The sequence below is a fragment of the Haliotis rubra genome, unplaced genomic scaffold (assembly GCF_003918875.1).
Source record: "Haliotis rubra isolate DU_JTF1 unplaced genomic scaffold, ASM391887v1 Scf706, whole genome shotgun sequence".
In the NCBI taxonomy this organism is placed as follows: domain Eukaryota; kingdom Metazoa; phylum Mollusca; class Gastropoda; order Lepetellida; family Haliotidae; genus Haliotis; species Haliotis rubra.
Genome location: NW_025767420.1, coordinates 237,306 through 261,451, shown reverse-complemented (window position 1 = coordinate 261,451; position 24,146 = coordinate 237,306). Strand labels below are relative to the sequence as shown.

Sequence of the window (24,146 nt, the reverse complement as noted above, 5' to 3'; positions counted from 1 at the left end):
TAACAATACAACCGATGAAATGGAATATTATCTGGGTAATCTTGAATCCAGATTGGAGGACCAAGGACAACAAAACAGAAGAAACAACATGGTGTTGTATGGCATACAAGAAACAGGGAAGGAGACCTATACTGAGAGTAAAACCAAGGTCCTGGAGATCCTCAACAGTGCCAGGGAGGTGAAGAAACTCCAGCCCTTATCAGCCAGAGACACAGAGAGAGCTCACAGGGTATCCTCTCCCAGGCAGGACAAGACCAGACATATCATAGTGAGAATGTGCCACTGGGAGGATAAATGGCATTCAGTAAAATTGAGAGATGTCCTGCACGAGAAAGAAATCAGTATTGCCAACGATCTCACACCACATCAAAGGCAAGTATTTAACAGGTTAAGATGAAATAACCCAGACACCAGATACTATCATAAAGGAAACAAACTCATCCAGGAACCAAGAGAGAGCTCTGACCAACAGGATAGAACCAGGCGTTCAGAGAGGAGAGATGACCTCTACAAGATACACAACAGGGCCTGAGGTCTAGCTCACACCCCAGCAGTGGAGAAGCCAGATAGGGGTGTGGCCAGGGCCACAGAGAATTTACATCTCATCATCAGTGTGAGACTGCCACTGACAATCACACATTTGTTAAAGACTGTTCAATTCATATTTTGGAATATATCAGGTATTTTAAGCAAACTAAATGACATTGATTTTGTAAACTATGTGAAGACTTTTGACATTATTGGTCTTACTGAAAATTTGGTTACCGTCATTGATGACAAAAATATGTTTTCAGACTATAAAGTAAATAATAGAGAAGCAGAAAAGATATCTAAAAGTGGTAGAATTTCTGGTGGGATATGTGTGCTCTTAAAATCGCATCTGGCCAAGTATGTACTGTGGTGTAAAGTAACAGAAAATGCAATTTTCCTTCTGGTAGACAAAACACTTTTTAACCTTCAATATGATATTTTATGCGCATGTGTATACATCCACCCAGAAAGTTCTACCTTTTATAACAAACCCGGAATATACTCTAAGAATGGAATAACTATTTTCCAGGATAATTTATCAGACATACTTAGACTATCAGTGCCATCAAATGATGTATATATGTTGTTTGGTGGTAACTTCAATGCTTGTACGGGTACGATTCCGGATTTTGTTGAGGATGACATCATACAAAATCTAGAAGGACAGAATCACTAAATGTGGGTTTTTCTAGTGGAGTTTTTCACTCTCAATCATTTCTCTAGTGATAAAATTGTGAATAGTGTTGGTAGATTTGTGCTCAGTCCTCAATATCCATGTTATAGTGACCGATGCGATTCTAACTCAGAGAAAGGAGAATATACATTTATTGGAGTAAACGGTACAAGTGTGGTGGATTATATAATCGCCTCCTCAGCCTTTTTTATCAAGTCCGTAACTTTGCTATTCCGCCTCACACTAAATCTGATCACCTTCCTCTTACGTTGAAATTACGTGCACTTCACACTTACCCAACAACTCAAGAAAAGATTTCTTATAAATGTACCTGGGATAATGATAAACTCGAGCAGTTTAGACAAAACCTTCTATCTGACTCTGTGCAAGATCTACTAAACAAATCTATAGATAAAGCCTTTACTAATATTGATAAAAGTATAGAACTTATTGCTGAAGCCTTATGCACAGCCGGATATGACATGAAGAAGAAAGTAGGTTCTAAAAGATCTTATGTAAGAACTTGGCATGATGCTGATTTGGATATGTTGAAAAAAGAAAGATGCAGGTATCTTAATAAATTTAGGATTCTTTAAACCAATATCACCATAGCAGAAATAAGTATAAGGTGATGTGCAAACAAAAACAGAGTGAATACAAGAAAAATCTTGAAAACTGTATTAATAACTCTAAAACATTTTGGCATACATTGAAGTCATTGAACAGTAAATTCAGCCAAAGAAATGACATCTCAATTAATGAATGGTATCCACTGAAAATCTATTTGATATTTTAGGTAATAATAGATAATTGACTGACAACATACTTGATTCTCCTATCACAAGGGATGAGCTTTTAACCAGTACTCAACACTTTAAACTTAATAAATCACCTGGAATAGACCAAACTATTTCTGAGTTTTTAAGTATTCAGCGGACATGTTATAACCTGAACTAGAATTGATATTTAATGTGATATTTGAAAATGGATACTTCCCAAATTCTTGGTCTGCAGGTATTGTTGTCCCGATCCATAAACAAGGTGACTTGAATAACACAGATAACTATAGAGGCATTACTCTCGTGAGTGTATTTAGCAATATATTTACATCCATACTGAATATAAGGCTAGTCTTTTGGGCTGACACTTTTGATAAAATAATTGAATCACAAGCCGGTTTTAGGGAAGGATACACCACCACTGATAACATATTTATTTTACATACAATTGTACAGAAATGCTAAACTCAGAAAGGGAGGGAGATTTTATGTTTTCTTTGTGGATTTTGCAAAGGCATTCGATTCGGTTTGTAGAGATAAATTATGGAATATTTTACTTAAGACATGGTGTGAGTTCTAAAATGAACAACATATTGCGTAGTATATTTGAAAATGTAAAGATATGTCAGAAATAATAATGAATGAATGTTTATTTAGACCAAAGGTCAATCATTTGTACATTCAATAATGATTTAACATATGCACATGTGTATAACATTTCTCACCCCACCCCACTCCCTTCCCCCCATCGTGGCAGACCCGTAAGATGCATAAAGATTCAAACGAATTCAGCTGAATGATTTGTCAGACACTATTACCAGTCAACTTGGAGTCAGACAAGGCTGTATCCTAAGCCCTTTCTCATTTTCCTTTTTCATCAATGAATTGGCGATCCAGATCCAAGGAAACTGTACACAAGGAATTCAGTTACATCCAGATACAATTCAAATCTTTTTATTACTACTTGCTGACGATATCACACTCTTCTCTAGTACAATTGGAGGTTTACAAAAATTGATAAATGAATTAGAAAATTACTGCAATGATTATAAATTGACTGTTAATAAAACTAGAACAAAAATAATTGTTTTCAAAATTGGTGGAAAATTGGCAAAAGGTGAAAAATGGTATTACAAAGGCGATGCTATTGAAACAAGTAATTCATATAAATATTTAGGTGTGAACTTTACAAACCACCTTTTATGGGTACATGCATACAATTCAATTCAAGCCTCATTGCAAGGTAAAAAGAGTTTAATAGGCATTATGAAATATATAAAGACACTTGGTGACTCATCATACAACTCTTTTTTCAAGATCTTTGATGCTAAAATATGCCCTATCCTTTTGTATGGCGCTGACATCTGGGGAATCAAAGCATCCAATGCCATAGAAAAAAGTTCATTTATATGCTTGTAAGAAATATCTTGAGGTAAAAATTAATACATGTAATTCAACAGTATATGGCGAGTGTGGTAGATTTCCCTTATATATTGAAGCGAATATGAAGGTTGTCAAATATTGGTTAAAATCATTGAGTATGGCTCCAAGCAGATTACCAAAACAAATGTTATAATATGATGATTATTTATGATACAAATGGAAAAGGAATTGGGTCACAGATGTAAAAGAATTATTTTCTATCAGATTTGGGAATGCATGGTAGGAACAGCATATAAAATCTCATTCATTATTCCTGCTATCTGTTAAACAACGACTTAAAGATATGTACATGCAAAACTGGTATGCAAACTTATCTCTTTCTAGCAAATATTTTTACTATAAAATGATTAAACAATCTATCCACAAAAAACAGTATCTGTCAGTGTTAAACGTAAGAAAATTCAGAATAAGCCTTGCGCAAATTTCGCTGTTCATCTCATGATTTGCTAATAGAATCAGGTAGGTATTTAGGTTCAATAAAAGAACATAGGACATGTAAAATGTGTAATCTGAATGTAATTGAAGACGAGTACCATTTTCTTTGTATATGTCCAGCCTTTTATATGTTGAGAAATAAGTATATTAAGAGCTTCTACTATATACATCTTGACATTTACAAATTCATATCCCTTTTAACCAATTCTAGTAGAGTACATTTAGAAAGACTATCTATGTATATCTATTACGCTACCACAGACAGAAAAAAATACAATTCTTAAAAAATCTACTAAAGGATAAAAATTGTTCACTGTATTTGTACTATAGGCCGGAGGCTTCTTGAGTGTGGAAATAAATATTGATTGATATTGATTGACTCCTCTGACAAAGCTACTGGCCCTGATGGCATCATTTTGGACTGATGATGTCAATTCAATCACTTTCTGAATCCTGGAACCATTTCGGTGACCTCTGACCTGTATCACCATTATGTTATTTCCTGTCTACTACTAACCATTCAAAACTGCAGCTGCCTCAGAACAACTCTTTTCCCACACGACAGCATCGTACTTTGTGGGAAGGAAAACCAATGTAGAAGGTATCTTCATTGCACATGGAAGAAATGCAAACCGAGAGAGACAAATGGAAAAGACCAATTTTTAAAGCGTTATTAGCTTTAAGGAAATGCAGTAACAATCATTGACTTGAGTTTATCCAAGTGTTACTCCTCAAATGACATAGCCAGTTGTTTTCTTGGAACAACTCTTTCCCCACACATCATCATGCTTCGTAACCACAAAAATATCAGATGGATGTGAAGGTCAGCTATTAGTTGAAACAGATGGAATGTCTTGAAACTGTGACTCGTCAAAGTACTCTACTTCTCAAATGACATAGCCAGTTGTTTTCTTGGAACAACTCTTTCCCCACACATCATCATGCTTCGTAACCACAAAAATATCAGATAGATGTGAAGGTCAGCTGTTAGTTGAAACAGATGGAATGTCTTGAAACTGTGACTCATCAAAGTACTCTGTTTCTTGATGAACCCTACAACAGAGCTGTTGCACCCAGTGAAAGATAGTGAGGAAACAACCTGGCATGGAGGCGCCGATGATAAGGTTGGTAGTTTGGGATTTACTGATGCTGGGGTGCACTGGAACATGGAGCATCATTGTCAGATGCGGGTGTTTGAGGTGATGGAGCCAGAACCTGTGTCTCCATGTTTTTGATGTATGGATCCTCAAGGAGTAACCAGTTAGCCTTATTCTCCAATCTACAGTTGTTGGATTAAGGGGATGACAGGAAGAAGGAGTGTCCAGTCAAGCATATCTTTGACTTCATTTGCCCCTGTGACCATCACCCTTGAAAGGGATACAGCTATGAAGATCCATATTTTTATTGCCTTTGATGACATCAACTTAAACTTAGAATCTTTGTGAGACAGATACGCCACTTTCTTTTTTGATATAAACCAAGTCAGAAATCTTTATGTGCCGACAAATATTACATGCAGGTGGAGCAGTTGAAGCTATTTTGGTCAGCACAGCAATACCTAAGCCCCTAAACTAGTAGCTATATGAACATTCAGAAACCATGTTAAGTAGGGAATGATCTACTTGGACAGATGCAAGATTATTGTGTAACAAGCGTGGTTCTCTCTTTCTTGCTGAAACTACATGTTAAATGTGTGGTTATACTTTGCGTTGTGAATTTCCTTTCCAACTGGCATGTTCGCCACAAGAGGGAATGCTCCAGGTATAAACCTGTCAATCCGTGAGCAGAATTCTCCTCCACGCTGTTTCCCCAGTTACGAGATGCAGCCTTGCGATTCAGGACGTACATTCATATCACCATTTTATTTACAAAAGAAAACAACCCCCCTAAAGGGACAAACGATACAGAATATATTGCTGGGAAGTTTTAAATAGAACCCAAATAAATTATTGACAACGATTCCCACCTAATCCCGAACTAATATAAATCTAGAATAAACGCTACAGCTGACTCATAACAGCGGTAGTTGGTTTTAAAGACCACCCGTCCTTCTCGCTTCCTAACAATTACCCTGTATATATATATAAATATATCCCTAAAACTAAATACCTTTATTCCCCCCAACCACCTATACCCATGTCTACCCTCCTATTTCCTAAGTGCTTCACCGTGAGAGGGGGTCAACTGTTTCGTCCCAAAACAAGGACTGGTCCTTAATGGAGCAAATTCTACTCTATCTCAAAGCAAACTGGGAAGCTGTTTCGTCTCGAAACAAGGGCTCACCTATCCTTGGGTGTTTCCAACTCAGACAATAAAACACCTGTGGCGCGCTCCTTATATACGCAATAGCGGGCCTGTCCCACTAAGCGAGGAGCACACCCCCACCCTTGGAATGGAACCTTCCAGTGCGTGCAGCCAATCGCTGCGCCGAAACGGCGAACGAAACCAAACAAACCAGCGACAGCCGTTACCAACATGCCTCCGCAAACACCAGTAAGAAAAATTAATATACCAGAATTTATAATTTATACCCCCAACTAAGTTGCTAACATTAGCCCACCCCTTCCTAATATCTATAGCACCTATTGTACTTATCAATAAAACACCTGTGGCGCGCTCCTTATATACGCAATAGCGGGCCTGTCCCACTAAGCGAGGAGCACACCCCCACCCTTGGAATGGAACCTTCCAGTGCGTGCAGCCAATCGCTGCGCCGAAACGGCGAGCGAAACCAAACAAACCAGCGACAGCCGTTACCAACATGCCTCCGCGAACACCAGTAAGAAAAATTAATATACCAGAATTTATAATTTATACCCCCAACTAAGTTGCTAACATTAGCCCACCCCTTCCTAATATCTATAGCACCTATTGTACTTATCCCCTGTTACAATAGTATCTAATACAGCATGACACACCAAATAATTGCTGTGTAGAAAAGTGACTCCTTTTTCACAATGATGACATCAAATAAGAAGTGAAATATCCTAGCTGTGTATGTGCGGGGTGACTGTGGGAGATACTATTAGTAAGTCAACTACTTATGAATGGTTAAGAGTGAAGCCATCTTTTGTTGAAAAAATCTAGTTTTTTTTGTTTGATGACAGTCAAAATACAAGAATTTTTGCAATGATGTAAGAGAGGTTTTGTATTCACATGAATCATGGATGACTCACTTGCAGCCTCTGACAGGGCACTGTTATCATTAGCATCTACACACTCCACCAAGGAAAGTAGATGTTTCTTTCTGATGGCACGGCCAATGTCATCATGACCAACACCAGCCTTATCATCAAGTTCAGATACCTGTTGATGAGACAGCAGTAATTTACGAAAAGTGCATGAATAATTAAAATCATTAAACTATTTGTAGCAAGAGAAGACTTTACCAACTGACAACTGAACCTACTTACATTCAATAAAACTTGTTAGCAAGAGATTATTTATGATGGATTTCACATAACCAGGTATTATAATACTGCTTGTGTTTTATTAAAGGGACTATATTGTTGAAACTATTACTACCATGCCATCTAGTTCCTTCTTGGAGCCATGGTTACTAACCTCTCTGAATACTGCCAGTAGTTCATCATTATCTCCATCAAATGCTGCCTCAAGGACTCGTTTGATTCTTTTTCTTTGTTCAGCCTTTTTCCTCCTTTCTTCTTCTTCTATCTTCCTCTCTTTTTCTGCATCCTCCTGTTGTTTCTTTACGAGCTTTACAAATGCCTGGATCATGAAGCAACATCCATATCAGGATCAATATCCCACAGGTACCTTGTACCTATGTTCACATTGAGCATACATACTGTGTTTGTGTAGTTCCACTTTTGATAGCGAGGAATATATAGCTATGTGTATGGTTTAACTGCACACATTGAAGATACATAGCAGTGTGAAAAGTCCTTCTGTCCAACTATAACTAATTCTCAAATACTGAGCACAATAGGGATCTTGCAGTCAGCAAAAACAGAAACATGGGATTCTTGACATTGACATGTATTTCTGTAATCCTTATTGTATGTTGAATATGTTTACAAGACATTTGCATCAAATTCCATTGATATTTCATGGAATTATCTTATCTCTGTATTCTGCATTATAGTTATACAAAATACAAAGCATGAAATAATAGTTATACAAAATACAAAGCATGAAATAATAGTTATACAAAATACAAAACATGAAATAATAGTTATACAAAATACAAAGCATGAAATAATAGTTATACAAAATACAAAGCATGAAATAATAGTTATACAAAATACAAAACATGAAATAATAGTTATACAAAACATGAAATAATAGTCATACAAAATACAAAACATGAAATAACCAGTCCAACAGTTTTATCTGCGCATACTGCCTTTTTCAGATTGGAGTCAATAAATAAAAACTTTGATATGAATCTTTTACCTGATCAATAAATTCTGACATTTTTGCCTGATTTCATGTATTTTACATACTCATGTCATGCAAAAATCTTAACAGCAATTATTACATTTTCAAGCTTTATAATCTAATAGCATGAGACATGTTTGTGATTTAGTATGGTCTAAAATTTACCAACCCATTCTCTTTCACAAGCACTGTTAAAATGAAAGTTAATGTAATTTTTAAAGTAAAATTGATATTTTATACTTATCCTGACTCATGATCTTTGCTTATCTCCCTTTCCCTTTCGAATGGTAGTGGAACACTTTAATCCCTTGAAGTTCCCGAAGCGGACGTACAATACTCACCCAAGAATTACCTCCCTTCCTCTTTCCCCCTCAAACGTACCATGTGACGTGCCCAGACTTGTCACTCTCTCCTTATATTTTCGCCCATGCACTTGGATCTGCTGTGAAATCACAAGTGTCTTCAACGGGGAGGTTGTGGAGGGCTTGTTCGTCATGAGTCAGGATAAGTATAAAATATCAATTTTACTTAAAAAAATTACATATTTTTCCTTATCCTGACTCATGATCTTTGCTTATAGAATCTGTCGGAATAGGTGGTGGGTCAAGCCACTGGATTCAACAGCTGTCCTTAGATACGTCCTGTATCCCCCCCATGGGAACTCCAAACGGCATTTCCGTGGTCCTATTCTTCCAACTTGCGTAGTAACTCGGGGGGACCACTCCTTGTCTTACTTCAATCTCAGACAAGTTGAATCATGTTGATTTGTGTGGTAATAGATATACTAGTATGCTCCTGTACTAGATATCTTATAACAACCCATGGGTTATGATAAGGTCTTTATCATAAATGAGTTGCGATCCCTTTATGTGCAGGTAAGGTTATTACCCGCACAGGATCTTAATCACTCATGCTAGTCTGTCCTAGACTGTGCACATGGACTTTCAAACTAATACTAAACTGACTAAAAGTCATCTACAAGTCAACGTGATAAAGGGTGAGATTTCAACTCAGCGCGCCTTTGAGGAACCGTTAGTTCCTGTGCTACAACGAGAGGCCCAAATTGGTGAATGCCTGAGACGTCTTCAGTGGCTATGTCTCAGAGGTAGTGGTTGGCAAACACCGTGTCCGACTTCCAGAAGCAGCCCTCCATTATTGTCGGTATAGAGCAATTTCCGTGTAGAGCTAATGTTGACGCCAGTGCTCTAACTTCGTGTGGGTTGGAAGCTCTAGGAGGTTCTAGTCCTGCTGCTTTGTAGGCTCTCAATATAACGGCTCTCATCCAGAACGATATGATCGTTCTTGAGACTTCAGTTGATGTCTCAGTTGATAATGGGATGAATAGGCGCGCTTGAATTTCCTTCTCCTCGTCTTAGTCTTTTGAAGATATACCTTCAAGGCTCTGACTGGGCACAAGGATAAGTCCTCTATATCTTGTGGGCCGAGGACTGTAGACAGCGCTGGTACGTGGAATTGTCTATCTGGTTGACCAGGTAGTTGATTCTTGGCAGTAAAGTCCAATCTAAGTCCTAGATGAACTGTATTATTTTGCCCTCTGTCGAATGTCGTTCAACCGTAGTCCAGCGCATGTATCTCCGATATGCGAGCTGCAGTGGCTAACGCTAGCAGGAACAGCGTCTTCTGTGTTAGTAGCTCGATCGTGATCTGGTCTAGTGGTTCGTAGACATCACTTGTAAGATGACGTAGAATTACATTCAGGTCCCAGGCTGGAGCTCTGAATTTCTTTTGTTGGTCCTCCAACTTGAATGATCTCAGTAGAGCAAGTAATTCTGGTACTTTCGTCAACTTGATGCCTGTTTTCATGGTAATCACTGTACTGATGGCAGCGAGGTAAGTCGATAGAGTCGAACCCTTTAGATGTCTGGTCTGTCTCAGATGACATAGATATTCCGCCACTTGAGGATGCGTAGCTATTATGGCTGTGAAGCCTTTCCGCCTTGCGTAAGTTTCAAACTTCAGCCATTTATCGTTGTATAGGTTGCGAGTCGATCTGCGTAACGCTCGAGTTACTGCTTTGGCTGCTCTGGCGGAGTATCCTCTTTTTTTCAAACACATTTTGATACGGTCCACACGTGTAACTGGAACACTGCTGGGTTTCCATGGACTTGCTTGGTGTGCGGATGTATCAGTAGGTTCGGCCAATCTGGAAGCTTGATTACTGGACTTCCTAGGTTTTCTAGTAGATCTGGAAACCATGCTCTCGCTGGAAAGTATGGCGCGACCAAGTCAGTTGTAGCGTCTGTGTCTGTTTGATCTTGATCAGTACTTTTGACAGTAGTATCGGGGGTGGAAAAGTGTAGCCGTTTAGTCCTTCCCAAGACATGCTCAGTGCATCTGTTGCCCAGGCTTGAGGATCTGGAACTGGTGAGACAAACGTCTGCAGTTGTTTGTTGAACCTCGTTGCAAACAGGTCTATGGAGGGGAATCCTATTTCCCTTATGTTCTGAAACGCTTCTGGATGGAGCATCCATTCTGTTGGTGACAGGTGTAGTGGTCTTGAGAGAGCGTCTGCTAGTACGTTCTTGGCTCCGGGTATGTGACACGCCTTTATCCAGATGTCTGCTTTTTGCATGATCTGGAACAACTGGAATGTGAGCTGCAATAGGCTTGGTGATCTTGTGGATCCTTGCCGATTTATAGAGAACGCCACTGTGGAGTTGTCTGTGTGGATCATCAACATCTTGTTGTTCAGCAAGCTCGACCATAGTTGTACGGCGTTGATCACTGCTTTCATCTGTAGTAGATTGATGTGGAGCTTTTGTTCTGTATGAGACCACTTTCCCGACGCTACTTGATCGTTGAGATGTGCCCCCCCATCCTTGCAACGAGGCATCCGCGTAGAGGTGTGTCTCGAAGGCCAGCTCTTGTAAATAGACTCCTTCGCAGACATTCGACCTGTGTGTCCACCATAGATGATACCTCTTGAGGTTTTCGGGCAGCAGGATAGGGTCGACAATGTCCAGATGCTTTATGAGGAACCGTTGTAGCGGTCTTAGCTATAACCTTCCTATGTGCGTCAAGTCTTGCGCCGAGGTTAGTAGACCGAGTAGAACTTACCATGATCGTAGTGTTAACGGACAGGTGACTGCTGGTGGAATCATGGCTTGTATCTTGACCCATCGATCCTCTGGGATGACGATTCGATTCTCTGTAGTGATGAATCTTATCCCAAGGAATTGTAGATCTTGTTTTGGTTCCCATTCTGACTTCCTTAGGTTCACCAACCATCCCAGTTGAGTGAGCAACTTGATCGTGAAGTTCAGTTGTAGTCTGAGTAGACTTGCATCTTGGTGGACCTGAATCCTGTCGTCCAGGTAGAAGGCATTGCGTAGACCTCGTTGATGAAGGTATGCAACTATAGGCTTGGTTATTCGTGTGAATAGCCACGGGGTCGAAGATATTCCAAACGGTAGCACGCTCCATTGGTAGTGTTGCCCTCTGAACAGGAATCGTAGATATTTCCTTGATTCTTGATGTATCGGGATGTGTAGGTACGCATCCTGTAAGTCTATGCTGGCCATGTAATCTGCTGGACGGACGAGTTGTTTCAGTTGAGGTAGGTGGATCATGCTGAACCTCTCTGGTTTCAGTAGGTAGTCTCTGTTGAATATGCGCATATTGTAAATCAGTCTGAACTTCTCTAAGGAGTTCTTCTTTGGTACTAGAAAAATTGGGGAATAGAAGCCTGGGGTGAGATGATTCTGGTCTATTATCTCTACTGCATCTTTCGAGAGAAGTGCGTTGATGGCTTCTTGTAATCTGTCTGCCTGATCCTCTGCGTACTTGAAGATCATTGGGCTGAGGGTTAACGGAGGGGCATCTTTCAGTTGTACTTTGTACCCTTCTCTTAGTACCTGAGAGGCATAGTCGTCTCCTAAAATTCCCTAATTTTCCTCTGTTGTTGCCTGAAGGGCGACGAAAAGAGTCCTTCCCGCCTCTGGAGCTGGAGTACTTTTTGTCTTTAGCTCTCTGTATCCCAGCGTACTTAGACTTGTTGTTGTATCTCTGGGATTAATGGCGGATGACGTTGGCCAAGGTGTCTATGGTCTTGATCATCATCACCTCTCTGGAGTCTTGTGTAGCTTGTTTAGCTGCATCGTCCAATAGACCTCCAAAGATGGTAGGCGCCTCTCACGGAGCTCGTAATAGAGGCTGCGTAAATCTGTCATTCCAGGAGCAGGACGCCAGTAGACCCTGTCTGCATATCAAGGTGATTGCCGCCGAAATCGATGTGAGGTGGTCCGATAGGAAGAACTGATCCTTCTTTTGTGTGACGAGGGCCGAGTAGATCATTTTATCCTCTTCCGTGGTGGAATTCTGGAATTTCTGTATCAACGCTTCGTTGATGGCCCTAGATCTTGCTAGTCCGAAGAAAGATTTTCTAGAAGCTGTATCCACTTGTGATAACTTCATATCATCCACCTTATACATCTTAGTCCTGACATCGTTTACCAACTTGATGTTGTCGTCCCACTCCGGCGCCTTCACAAATGGTTCCATGTGATGTAGGGGGAATCTCTTCTTATTAAAAGATGGTAATTGCTGCATCTGGAACTTGGAAGCCTTCGCGAAGGCTGTGCGAAGACTGTCCGGTACGCTGGATATAGGCTCGATCGGTGGGATTGTGACGGAGTCGAAGTCATCATCCTTCATCATGTAGGTGTAAAATCGTTCCTATCTTTAGAGGGAGACTCCAGGCTCAATCCGCTAGCAATCCAAGCCGTTACTTCAGAGTCCGAGAAGACGGGGTCCGTAGTGTCTTGAGTCAGAGAGCTGTGTCTTGTTGACGTATCTCTGTGTGAGCCTGTATCCCTTCGCGAAGATTCCTCCCTGTGCGAACGTCTGTCATAGTAGCGTTCCCTTCGCGAACATCTCTCTCTGGAACTTCTTCGTGAACCTCCGTTTGGTGAGCTGTGCCTTCGCGAACGTCTGCGTGGTGATCTTGATCTGGATCGGTTAGGCGTCGAGGCAGGCTTCTTAGAGGTTCGCGAACCTTGAGGGTTTGCGAACGTGGACTGCGTCTCATCTTGACTATCTCGTAGTTTGACGGAGTCGTCCGGTTGTGGAGCCCTTCGCGGAGGAGTACGTTCGCCAACATCAACTGCAGGTGTAGTTCTGATGGGTGTAGATTCGCGCAGGCCAGTGGGTTTGCGCACGGTGTCGGTAGACTGTTGGGTCTTCCTTGATTCTTGCTGGAATCTCTGCTCCATCATAGCCATCATCTTGTTGGTGAACTGCGTCATGAACTCCCCCGGGTCGAAGTTCTGCATCTGTTGAATCGACTGCGATGCTGTTTTCCGTGCCTCAGCTTCTGTCCTCGAAGGAAGAGGTCTTATGTCCAACAGCTGGCCTGCTGTGACATTCATAGGTGATGATCTAGTAGTAGTTGACATCGACTGTGTCATAGATGTCATCGATACCTCAGGTAGTAGTATAGGGGGGTCGTCAAATACATCTTTCTCATGCGGTGGTACGATCACATCGTTGAAAGATCTCTGGGTAGCAGCGGTAGCACGTGTAGTTTTGCCCTCAGATCTAGTACTCGTAGACTTTCTCTGCGTAGTAGAAGAGGACACCGTCTTCTTCTTAGACTGGGACGGCGTAGGTTGCGAGGTTGACGACCTTTTCTTAGCCCCCTTTGCCGTAGACTGGCTCTTTAATGTACTAGTCAACATATCACTATTATGAACATCAGCAGCAAGCAACATACGGTTTTTGGGATGATGTCCAGATTTATCACATGTGACTAGAGATGTCTTTTTCACCCGATCCATGGCATGTCTATAAACATAAGACAGATATTGATTAAATTGTAATTCAGTTCAATCAATACAGTAGCTAAAACGCAAGGTGGATGAACATGGATCTGTACACGAAGGACATTGGGGGTGAGGATCAGCCAGAGACAATCTGTGTTTACACACACAGCAGGATTTCATGAATTGTAAACAAAGTTACAACACGATGAAAACACGAGTCAAGGTCAATAAATTTCAACAAATTTGTACAAATACTACATCGTAATTATAAACAAAACCATACACAGCTTAATTTAGAAGAATATAAATGATAGATTGCCGTATACGGGACTCCAGTGCTCGCCCAACCATCCGCTTGGGCGAAAAGGGAGAGAGTGACATTAGTCTGGGCACGTCACATAGTACGTTTGCGCGGGAAAGAGGAAGGGAGGTAACTCGTGGGTGAGTATTGTACGTCCGCTTCGGGAACTTCAAGGGATTCAAGTGTTCCACTACCAATCGAAAGGGAAAAGGAGATAACCAAAGATCATGAGTCAGGATAAGGAAAAATAAGTAAGGTAAAACACAACTTCACAGTGTATATAAAATAGTTCAATGTCTGTTTTCAACAAGTGTGTTATATTTCTTTAAATCAACACTTCACAGTCTGTGGGCACAAACAATGTGTGCTAACCTGTGTTAACATTCTGAAATTCAACTTAGCTGGTTAACTAAGTTATTTCCTACTTGAAGATTTTGACGGTACTGATTATTTCTTAGAAGTGGAGTAATGGAAAAAAAAAGATCTTATTATTAGGATGGGATATGACTCTTTTTTTGCATGACATAGGACATTATTTCAATGGGAGGAGCCACAATTGGAACATTATCATTGTTATGAGAGTGTGTTTTTAGTAATTTGTAAGATCACATTGATAGAAGTGATAGTTATTATGGGTCACAATGTTTAAAGTTTTGAGTGAGGGCTGTGGCTCGCATCTCACATCATATATGTTCAATGGCAATAGTATTTGTAGCAGCAAGTGTAGCAGCATGCCTTTTTGGTAGCGCTTCAGAGTTGCCTCCCTTGCCTGGCTTGTGTATCTTGTTAACTTCCGGCTCTCGTCATGCCGTGGAGTTTTCAATGGGTTTCCATAACGTATTGAGAGGATAATGATGGAGCCTAGCTTTGCTAGAATGCTTGAGAACTGTGTAAGGCTGGTTGTTAAGTTGACTGCATAGATGTGAAGGCTCCTAATAGCCACACCCATGCTGTAAAGTGTTTTCAGGCACTACCTTGATGAGCGTCAAATATGGGCCCTATGTACTTCTGAACCTTCTTGGGCTGAAGTTCTCAGTCTTCGGATACACTAGGAACCCATTTTCCCAAAGAAATCTCTCAGATACAGGTAGTCATCTGAAGAGTCATCCATGTTGACATTTGGAGACAGGAAATCATAGAGATATACATGAATCCTGACACATTGTAGATGGAGATACACCAGTCCTGGCCGTTATCATAGTGAATAGCTACACTGTCACTGATATCCAAACTATTAATCAACGTCAACTTTATTCGTGAAAGTGTATCTGGCTGACCGAGTGTTTGAGGGATAAGCAGCCTTCCCAATATGTATCCCTTGCAGCTCTAATGTACTATGATCAGCTGTATCCTAAGACGAGGTAGCTGTATATCTGTAGGGTCTGATCCGAGCAATGTGTGCATCCCATGCTGGTCGCTGCTCTATGGTGAGAGCAATCTTTACAGTCTGGTAGTACTGCTCCTCTCAAACATTAACCAAGCAAGCATTACTATGTGTCTTCAGTGCAGAAGGCATAGACAAATTTGTCACTTCAATACTAAGCAATAGCAAGTTGTATTACGAAGTAAAATGGAAGCATCTCAGCAATGGCACAAACGGGACTACTATGTAAACATACCGGAAGGTCTAAAAATGGACTTTCACATGGACCATGCCACATAGCAAAATTTCAACTGTAAATTGTATATATAAATACTTATCCTATTTCACATCTTGTACTTTCTCTCAGGTTTGACAGCTGAGTGGAAACGAACTGTAACTGAAGCTTTTGGCCTCTCTGAACCTCTTGCCCGAACACACCCCTGCTGCTCCCGTATTTGCAGCTCCTGTGAAGCGTGCAGCTTCTGATTGATCATGTGATTCCTTTGTGTAGTCATTCTTGTCTTTGAGCACATAGTTGTAATCTGTGAAGCAGGGTTGGTCGGGCGGAAATCCATCATGTGAGATAAGTATATAAATATACAATTTATGGGTAAAATTTTCAAATTTTTGAACTTATCCTATCTCATGACTTGTACGTATCCCACGGTTGGACGGTGGGCCGTAGATTACCCTGTGTCTGTAAGTGGATGGCAACAATGATGATTGTGATGATGATGCACTAGGAGACTGGTTATGAGAGCAATCTGCCAATTGACTGCATAACTTACTTGTGTTGGGCTGCTTCTTGTAAAATCCCTTGGCGTTACACAGCACAAAAAGCCCAGGTAGTGTTTACATGGTTTTCATGCCGTGTCATTTGTCAAAGGACACATGACGGAACTCTGACAGGTTTCCCTTCTTCAATTTCCAGAAAGCCCCAGTAAATTAAAGTCTTGCGACTCTAATCTGGCCAGTCCCTGCTTCGAGACCATCTCCCGCAATCACACATAAAGGCGAAAAGGCAGAATGTCTCAGTCACCTCAACTGTTTAACCGAATGACATCAATTGATCCTCGCTCCTTTGTCTAAGCTTGATAAAGGATGTGTATGGCAACCAGGAGCAGAACGCATCGAAATTCACTGGAATTCGGTATTCATACTCCACTGACATGACTGCTCGCTAGAGTAGAGGTCAACGAGTATGAGTGTTAATCACCTCATCATCGTAGTACAAGACTGGCCTCTCAGTCTATAATGAAGTCGTCCACTGGTGACTGTACTGCAATGCCACAGTGTTAATCCTGGTGAGGTAAATCTATGCCCAAGGAAAGTAGAACAAAGATGAACTGGTATGAATACACCTTTATTCACTTTTACAAGGTAACACCGATTCCATGAGCAAAGGATGTCACTATCTGGCCGAGGACAGCTGCTGCACCAGTACCAAAGGACAAAACTGATGGAGTCACTCTACGTCAGTCACTGAGCGGTCGCATAGGTAGTGGTAGACCGTCTCTGATCACCTACAACACCCCTCCATAATAGATGTCCACAAACACGTGCTGTGAGGAGCTACCATAAATGCTAGGGCCCCGAGTCTCATGAGGGTTCGACGCAGCTGCAGGGGAAAGCCTGGCGTAGGTGTAGGCTTGCAGGATGGTCGATCTCATCCAGAAGGCCAATGTGGTTGAGAGCGGGATAAACAGGTGCATACGCAACCTGCGATGGTAATGCGAGGCACCAATGTATAATTTCAGTGTTCTTACTGGACAGAGCGAGAGATCTTCAGTCGTCAGGCCTGAGTATGGTGGACAATGGCAATATAGTGTAGAGTCTACTTGGTTGCCCTGGCAGTATATTTTTTTATATGCAGTCCCAACAAAGACCCAGGAAAAACTCTGCCGTGATTCTTCCTCTCAAGCTGTATTCGGTCAACGTCCAGGGTGTTACGAGCAGCAGTAGCCAGTGCTTCCAGGAAGAAAATATTGAATGTAGTGCACCCGAAGATCTTCTCTTTTAGAGGTTCATAATTGTCTGAGATGAGATGTCACAGAACGATCGAGAGGTCCCAGGACAGAGCTCAGAACTTCTTAGATTGGTCAGATAACTTGTAGGAGAGCAGTAGGGACTGGAATTCAGGCACAGTCGAGTCATATTTCCTGTCGCCATAGCTATAATAGTGTTGATAGCTGCTAAGTATGTAACATGGGTAGACACCTTCAGGTTCTGAGACATTTGCAGATGTTGTTGATATTCAGTAATAATCAGGGCGGATGCTGTAGCAAGAGACAGTATGCCTTTCATTCTGCAGTAGTCGTAGAACTTCTTCCACTTGTCATCATAAAGAGAGCTAGTAGAAGTATGATGAGCTGTCGAAATTGCCAATGCAGCTCTTCTGGAGTACCCTCTGGTGATTAAAGATTTCTGTAGATGCGGCAGACGTGTAGTGTAGTCGATTGGAGTGTGGATGAATCAACCCATTGTCATGGATGGGTAGAGCCAATAGGTCTGGATCTGCAAGACTTGGAAGATCAACAAACCAACTTCAAGGCGGCCAATAATTAGCGACGAACAGTAGTGCTATCTTCCTGGTTATCAGATTCATATGAATCTGGGTAGCTGATTGTTGAACCTGGTCGCAAACAGAACTATTTGAGGGTTATGAATACACGATGCCATTTATAAAGTGGTCAAATGTAACATATGTTATATTTAGGATTACACTTTCTTGGTAAAGTACAGATTCTAGTACTTTAGTTGGGTTGAGTCCCCTCTGGTATTCGAACCCCCATCCGCAGAGTCAGTCGTCTCAATGTTATCGATATTGCCTTCCAAAGTAGATGGGTTCTATGTATGTAGGTGATGGAGACGTCATATGGCAAACCATTGAAGGTGAGATCGGCAACCTCTGAGATTGGATTGGACATTGGTCTGTAGTTGCAGGTCATGGCTGCTGAGCATACTTTTTAAAGCTGGAGACATGGCTCAAACAATCAGATCAAAGTCAAGGTTGGGATTTGACTGTATCTTTGGAATAATGATCCCAAGATGCTCGTAACATCGGCTGCATCAGCCTGTAGCTTGCGACGTATGAGTGACTGTCGCAAAAGTGGGCTGATGTCTAGAAGTGGAGGTCATAGAGATGAGTGTCATAGTCGAATCTGTAGGGATCATGGAAGTCGTAGGATTTGACATTCCCTTCAGGAGATGTGATGCAGTAGCCAATCGAATCCCGGATGGGACTCAACCAAAAAAAGTACTAGAATTTGTACTTTACTAAGAAAGTGTATTCCCCAATATAACGACATATGTTACATTTGACCACTTTCTAAAAAGGCATTGTGTAATCATAGCTTTCGGCTATGGGAGCCGTGCCAGTTTACACATCTCAGAGGGTACACAAAGTCCGCAGTCTAGACTACCAGTTGCCCGACTTCCATTTTTGTGGAAGTTAGTGTTGGGAATGGTTAAAATCTCATAACTGATGATTGGCTTATTACAACCGATCATCATCGAAAATACCTGGTTAGCGTCATTTATGAAATTTTCCTGTTTATTTATGTTTGCACACGAACATAACGAAAAAAACATGTAGTTCTTTGTTGTTTTTTTTGCAAATTGCACACCTTTAAAGGATGACTAGTATGTTAGGAACATAAATTTCTTGAGGTCTTTAAGATAAATTCAATCATGACTTGGAACGGGAACAGGTCAAAAGGGCCGCATGACAAAAGGGCCGCAAAACGGAAAAGTCAAATGGGCCTCAAGAAAGTCAAAAGGGACGCAAACCCCTAATGAAAAGTGCCGCATCAAAAAGTCAAAAGAGCCGCATCAAAAAGTCAAAAGGGCCGCAGACCCATAGTCAAAAGGGCCCCATATAAATAAAATAATAAATATAGTTGCGGGCATCGATGAGGTCTCCTTGGCTTTACTTTCTATCTATCTATCTATTGTATCTGAGGGCTAGATATCATTGTCCCAAACATAGCCAGAACACATGTTTTTTGACAGGCGAGCGGATCCTCCAAACTACTCAGAAAAACTGAAAACAAAAATAACTGCCAAAAGCTACGTTTTAGCGACTTGACCCGTCCAGGCAAAATTGTTGGGAATTCGATTGTGCATCTGTACAAGAAATTTGGAAGTGTTGGAACAATTAGTTCTTGAGATATTTGCTGTCAAACGTTGAAATTTTGGAATTAATTTTGAATTATTTCCACTTTGCTATTGGGCCAAAAGCCTAGAGATTTTTAAGGGGAATATCTACACCCGGGTGCGCATCTGTGTGATTTTTTGTGAGCGATTCGGAGCATTGGTTTAGGAGTTATGTTTGGTACAAAAATTGGCGGAATAATAAATAATAATAATAATAATCCGAACGATTACAATAGGTCTCCTGCCTAGAGGCAAGGAGCCCTAATAATAACATCTTTTTTCAAAATTATTATAGTAAAGGTTATACATCTATACAATGTATATTTTATGCATACTAGTCCTGTTTTTAATAGATATTTTTTTCAATATTAGAAAGAAAATAATGACAAACAAAAGATGTATATAATGCTTATTTATTTCATTTCAGTATCAAAACACTTGTCATTTATGATTATGACAAATATAATGTGTTTAACAATAGTACCACAAAACACCAGTAAGAAACTTAAATATTACACAAAAACATATATACACAACCTATCCCTTTCATGCCATATTTGTGTTTTGACTATCATGTAAGTTGTCACTAATTCCTAGGATGTCTTGTTTTCTCTGCTCTTCAGTGAATACTGTCAGAATACTTTAGAGTATTGTTTTCTTTGTTATTAAACCTTACAACTGACACTGAGTCGACTCTGTGTCAATGTGTGACTATAAAATCATGGACAGACTTGTTTTTGATATCACTTCACTCTACTATGGCAGTAAAGTGTGTGAAGTGTTTGAAAACAGTGAGGAAGAACCAGCATGCCATCAAGTGTGATTGTTGCACAAGATGGTCCCACAGGACATGCGACACAGGAGTGTCAAGAGACCAGGGCCTAGATTTTCAAAGCTCTCTTAGCACTAAGATAGTCGTAAGTTAATGTTAATGTATGGCACTTACGACTATCTTAGCGTTAAGTGAGCTTCGAAAATCTAGGCTCAGTATTTACAGCTTGTGGTTAGTGGGGATCGTTTTCCTTTTAGCTGTTACATGTGCCAGTCCACTGAAGATGCTGCTGCATCTGTCAGTATAGAAGTCGGTCATTTCTATCTGACGTTGGAGACTTCTGAAGGAGATGGATCAGACCAAGTCCCTTGTGCTGATATACAAGACATCACAGACTTTGCTGAGAGGTCCATGGAGCTTTCAACTGAAGAAAGTGTTATGTCCAGGAGAACCAGAGACAATTGACTACACAGTACTTGATAGGGGCACACAGAAGGGGAAGCCTCTCCTCGTTTCGGGAGGATATACCTATGTTCAAAAGGTTGGTATACATCAACATGTGTAATAGTAATAGAAATAATTCATATGAATATGTAATTTTCTGATTAAAATTGATATTTTATACTTATCCGACTCATGCTTAATTGCTTGTCTTCTTCTTGCGAACTGTAGTGGAACACTTCGAATCCCCTTTTGAAGCTCCCTTAAAAAAAGTGGATGTAAAATCACTCACCCCAGTTGTCTCCCCTGTGCCCATCTTTTGGCGCGAAAAGGTCACATGATCGGCCATGCTTGTCACTCTCTCCGTTAGTTCGAGCCCGACACTTGGATTTGCAGGGAAATCCAGAGTGCCATGAGGGGAGGTTGGGAGGGCTAACCTCATGAGTCAGGATAAGTATAAAATATCAATTTTAATCAGAAAATTACATATTTTTCCTTATCCTGACTCATGCTTAATTGCTTGTAGAATCTGATGGAAACGGTGGTGGGTCAAGCCACTCTGGATTCTCTGCTGATTTACGTCCTTATACCCCCTTGGGAACTTCTAGTGGCATTTGTCCTTTCTTCCAGCTTCCTCTGATGAGTGGGGGGACCACAACTTGTCAGATTTATCCTGGAAATCTTCTCCTGACATTCTGTGTGGATTTATACAACTCCATCTCTTGATGCTTGCATCAAGTGGAGAAGTGACCCTACTTCGTGTACAAGTAAGTCCTTACAAGTACACGGTCTATCACTCATGCTAGCCTGTCCTAGATATGCGCATGGACTTTAAAACCGTAACTCTGTTGAGTGTTGGCTTTTACAAGTCACGTGACAAAGGGGTGAGATTTATCTCAGCGTCTTTGAGGTACCGTCAATTGTTGTGCTACAACAAGAGGCCCAAACTGGTGGATGCCGGAGACGTCCTCTGTAGCCATGTCTCTGGGGTAGTGGTTGGCAAACACTGTCTCTGACCTCAAAAAAGCAGCCCTCCATTATTGTTGAGATGGAGCAGTTTCCATGCAGAGCTAGTGTTGATGCCAGTGCTCTGACTTCATGAGGATTGGAGGCTCGTGGAGGATCCAGTCCTGCTGCTTTATAGGCTTTCAATATGACGGCTCTCATCCATATTGATATAGTTGTACGTGAGACTTCTGTAGGTGTCTCCGTGGATAGAGGGATGAAAAGGCGCTTGAATTTTCGTCTCCCCAATTTAGACCTCTGTAGATATATTTTCAATGCTCTGACTGGACATAAGGATCGATCTTGCATATCCTGTGGTCCTAATATCGACGAAAGTGCTGGGATATGGAATTGTCTGTCTGGTTGACTGGGCAGTTGATTCTTTGCTATAAAATCCCATCTTAGTCCCAGATGCACTGTGTCACGATGCGTGTCAAATCTTGCTCTCCTGAAGTCTAGAGCATGAATTTCTGACATCCTTGCCGCTGTTGCTAGGGCTACGAGGAACAGGGTTTTATGAGTTAATTTCTCATATGATGTCCTTTCTAGTGGTTTGTAATCTTCACTGGTAAGATGCTGTAAAACGACATTGAGATCCCAAGCGGGCGCCTTGAATTTTCTTTGTTGGTCTTCCAACTTGAATGAGCGTAGTAGTGCCAGTATCTCTGGTACTTTTGTCAATTTTATACCCGTTTTCATCGTGATAACTGTGCTCAAGGCCGCTAGGTATGGAGAGAGTGTAGATCCCTTCAATCGTTTTGTCTGTCTGAGATGACAAAGATATTCCGCCACTTGAGGATGTGTTGCTTCCATTGCAGTGAAGCCTTTATTCCGTGCATATTTCTCAAAACTTTGCCACTTGTCATCATACAAGGTACGGGTTGATCTACGTAAGGCTAAAGTTACTGCTTTGGCAGCTCTGGTTGAATATCCTCTTTTCTTCAAGCAAGTCGTGATACGTTCCATGCATGTAGCTGAAACATTGGGTTTCTGTGTGCTTGCTTGGTGTGTGGATGAATCAGTAGATTTGGCCACTTTGGAAGTTGTAGGATTGGATTTCCTATATCTTGTATGAAGTTGGGGAACCACTCTCTTGCTGGCCAATAAGGCGCGACCAAAATCAGTTGTAACTTGTTCGTCACCTTGATTTTCTGTAATACCTTCGGTATTAACGCTGGTGGAGGGAACGCGTAAGCGTTGAGTCCTTCCCAAGATATGCTCAAAGCATCTGTTGCCCATGCTTGCGGATCTGGAACCGGAGAGACGAATGTTGGTAGTTGTTTGCTGAACTTGGTTGCGAACAAATCTACCAGTGGGGATCCTACTGTCCGAATGATGTCCCTGAATGCCTCTGGATGTAACATCCATTCCGTCGGTGATGGATTCATTGGACGGGATAGGGTGTCTGCTATCACATTTCTGGCTCCGGGAATGTGTGATGCTTTTATGTCGATGTTCAGGTTGTCTACTATGCTGAATAGTTGAAAGCTGAGGTCCAACATGCTCCTTGACCTTGTTGACCCTTGTTTGTTGATGTAAAACGCCACTGTGGAGTTGTCCGTATGGATCATCAGTTGAGCGTTTCTTAGTATGCTGGACCAGTTTAGTAAGGCGTTTATAACTGCTTTCTACTCTAGCATGTTGATGTGTAGCTTTTGTTCCTGATTCGACCACTTCCCCGATGCCACTTTGTTGTTTAAGTGAGCTCCCCATCCTTGAAGGGATGCATCTGTGTAGAGATGAATGTTGGATTCCGGCTCTGCTAAGTAGGTTCCCGTGCAGACATTCGACTTCCATGTCCACCATAATAGGTATGGTTTCAGTTCGTGCGGTAGGACGAATGGATCCAGACTGTCTAGATGATCGTTCACAAACACTTGTAGTGGGCGCAAAAGTAATCCGCCTCTGCGTGTCATGTCTTGTGCTGACGTGAGGAGACCGAGTAGACTCTGCCACTCTCGTAGTGGTAACGGAGAGAGTAGTGTTTGTGATATCATCTGTTGTATCTTGATCCAACGGTCCACCGGGACTAGTAGTCGATTCGTTGAAGTGACGATTCGTATTCCT

The 24,146-nt window shown here is 41.3% G+C and overlaps 1 protein-coding gene and 2 long non-coding RNA genes across 3 annotated transcripts in view; 1 reads left to right on the top strand and 2 right to left on the bottom strand.

The window, feature by feature from the left end:
- The window catches only part of LOC124259008 (IQ motif and ankyrin repeat domain-containing protein 1-like), a 227,146-nt gene that overhangs the window by 124,634 nt on the left and 78,366 nt on the right, over positions 1–24,146 (bottom strand). The window contains exons 3-4 of the mRNA XM_046693074.1: positions 7,426–7,590; positions 7,038–7,167 (exon numbers count right to left, since the gene is read on the bottom strand). Of these exons, the coding sequence (XP_046549030.1) occupies positions 7,038–7,167; positions 7,426–7,590 (295 nt within the window). The remainder of the gene's footprint in view (positions 1–7,037; positions 7,168–7,425; positions 7,591–24,146) is intronic.
- Positions 632–19,254, top strand: LOC124259011. Its single transcript, XR_006893734.1, has 3 exons — positions 632–642; positions 1,820–1,825; positions 19,158–19,254. It is a non-coding gene; the product is annotated as an uncharacterized LOC124259011 (long non-coding RNA).
- Positions 10,665–23,546, bottom strand: LOC124259010. Its single transcript, XR_006893733.1, has 3 exons — positions 23,253–23,546; positions 22,269–22,270; positions 10,665–10,679 (listed from the first exon to the last, which is right to left on the bottom strand). It is a non-coding gene; the product is annotated as an uncharacterized LOC124259010 (long non-coding RNA).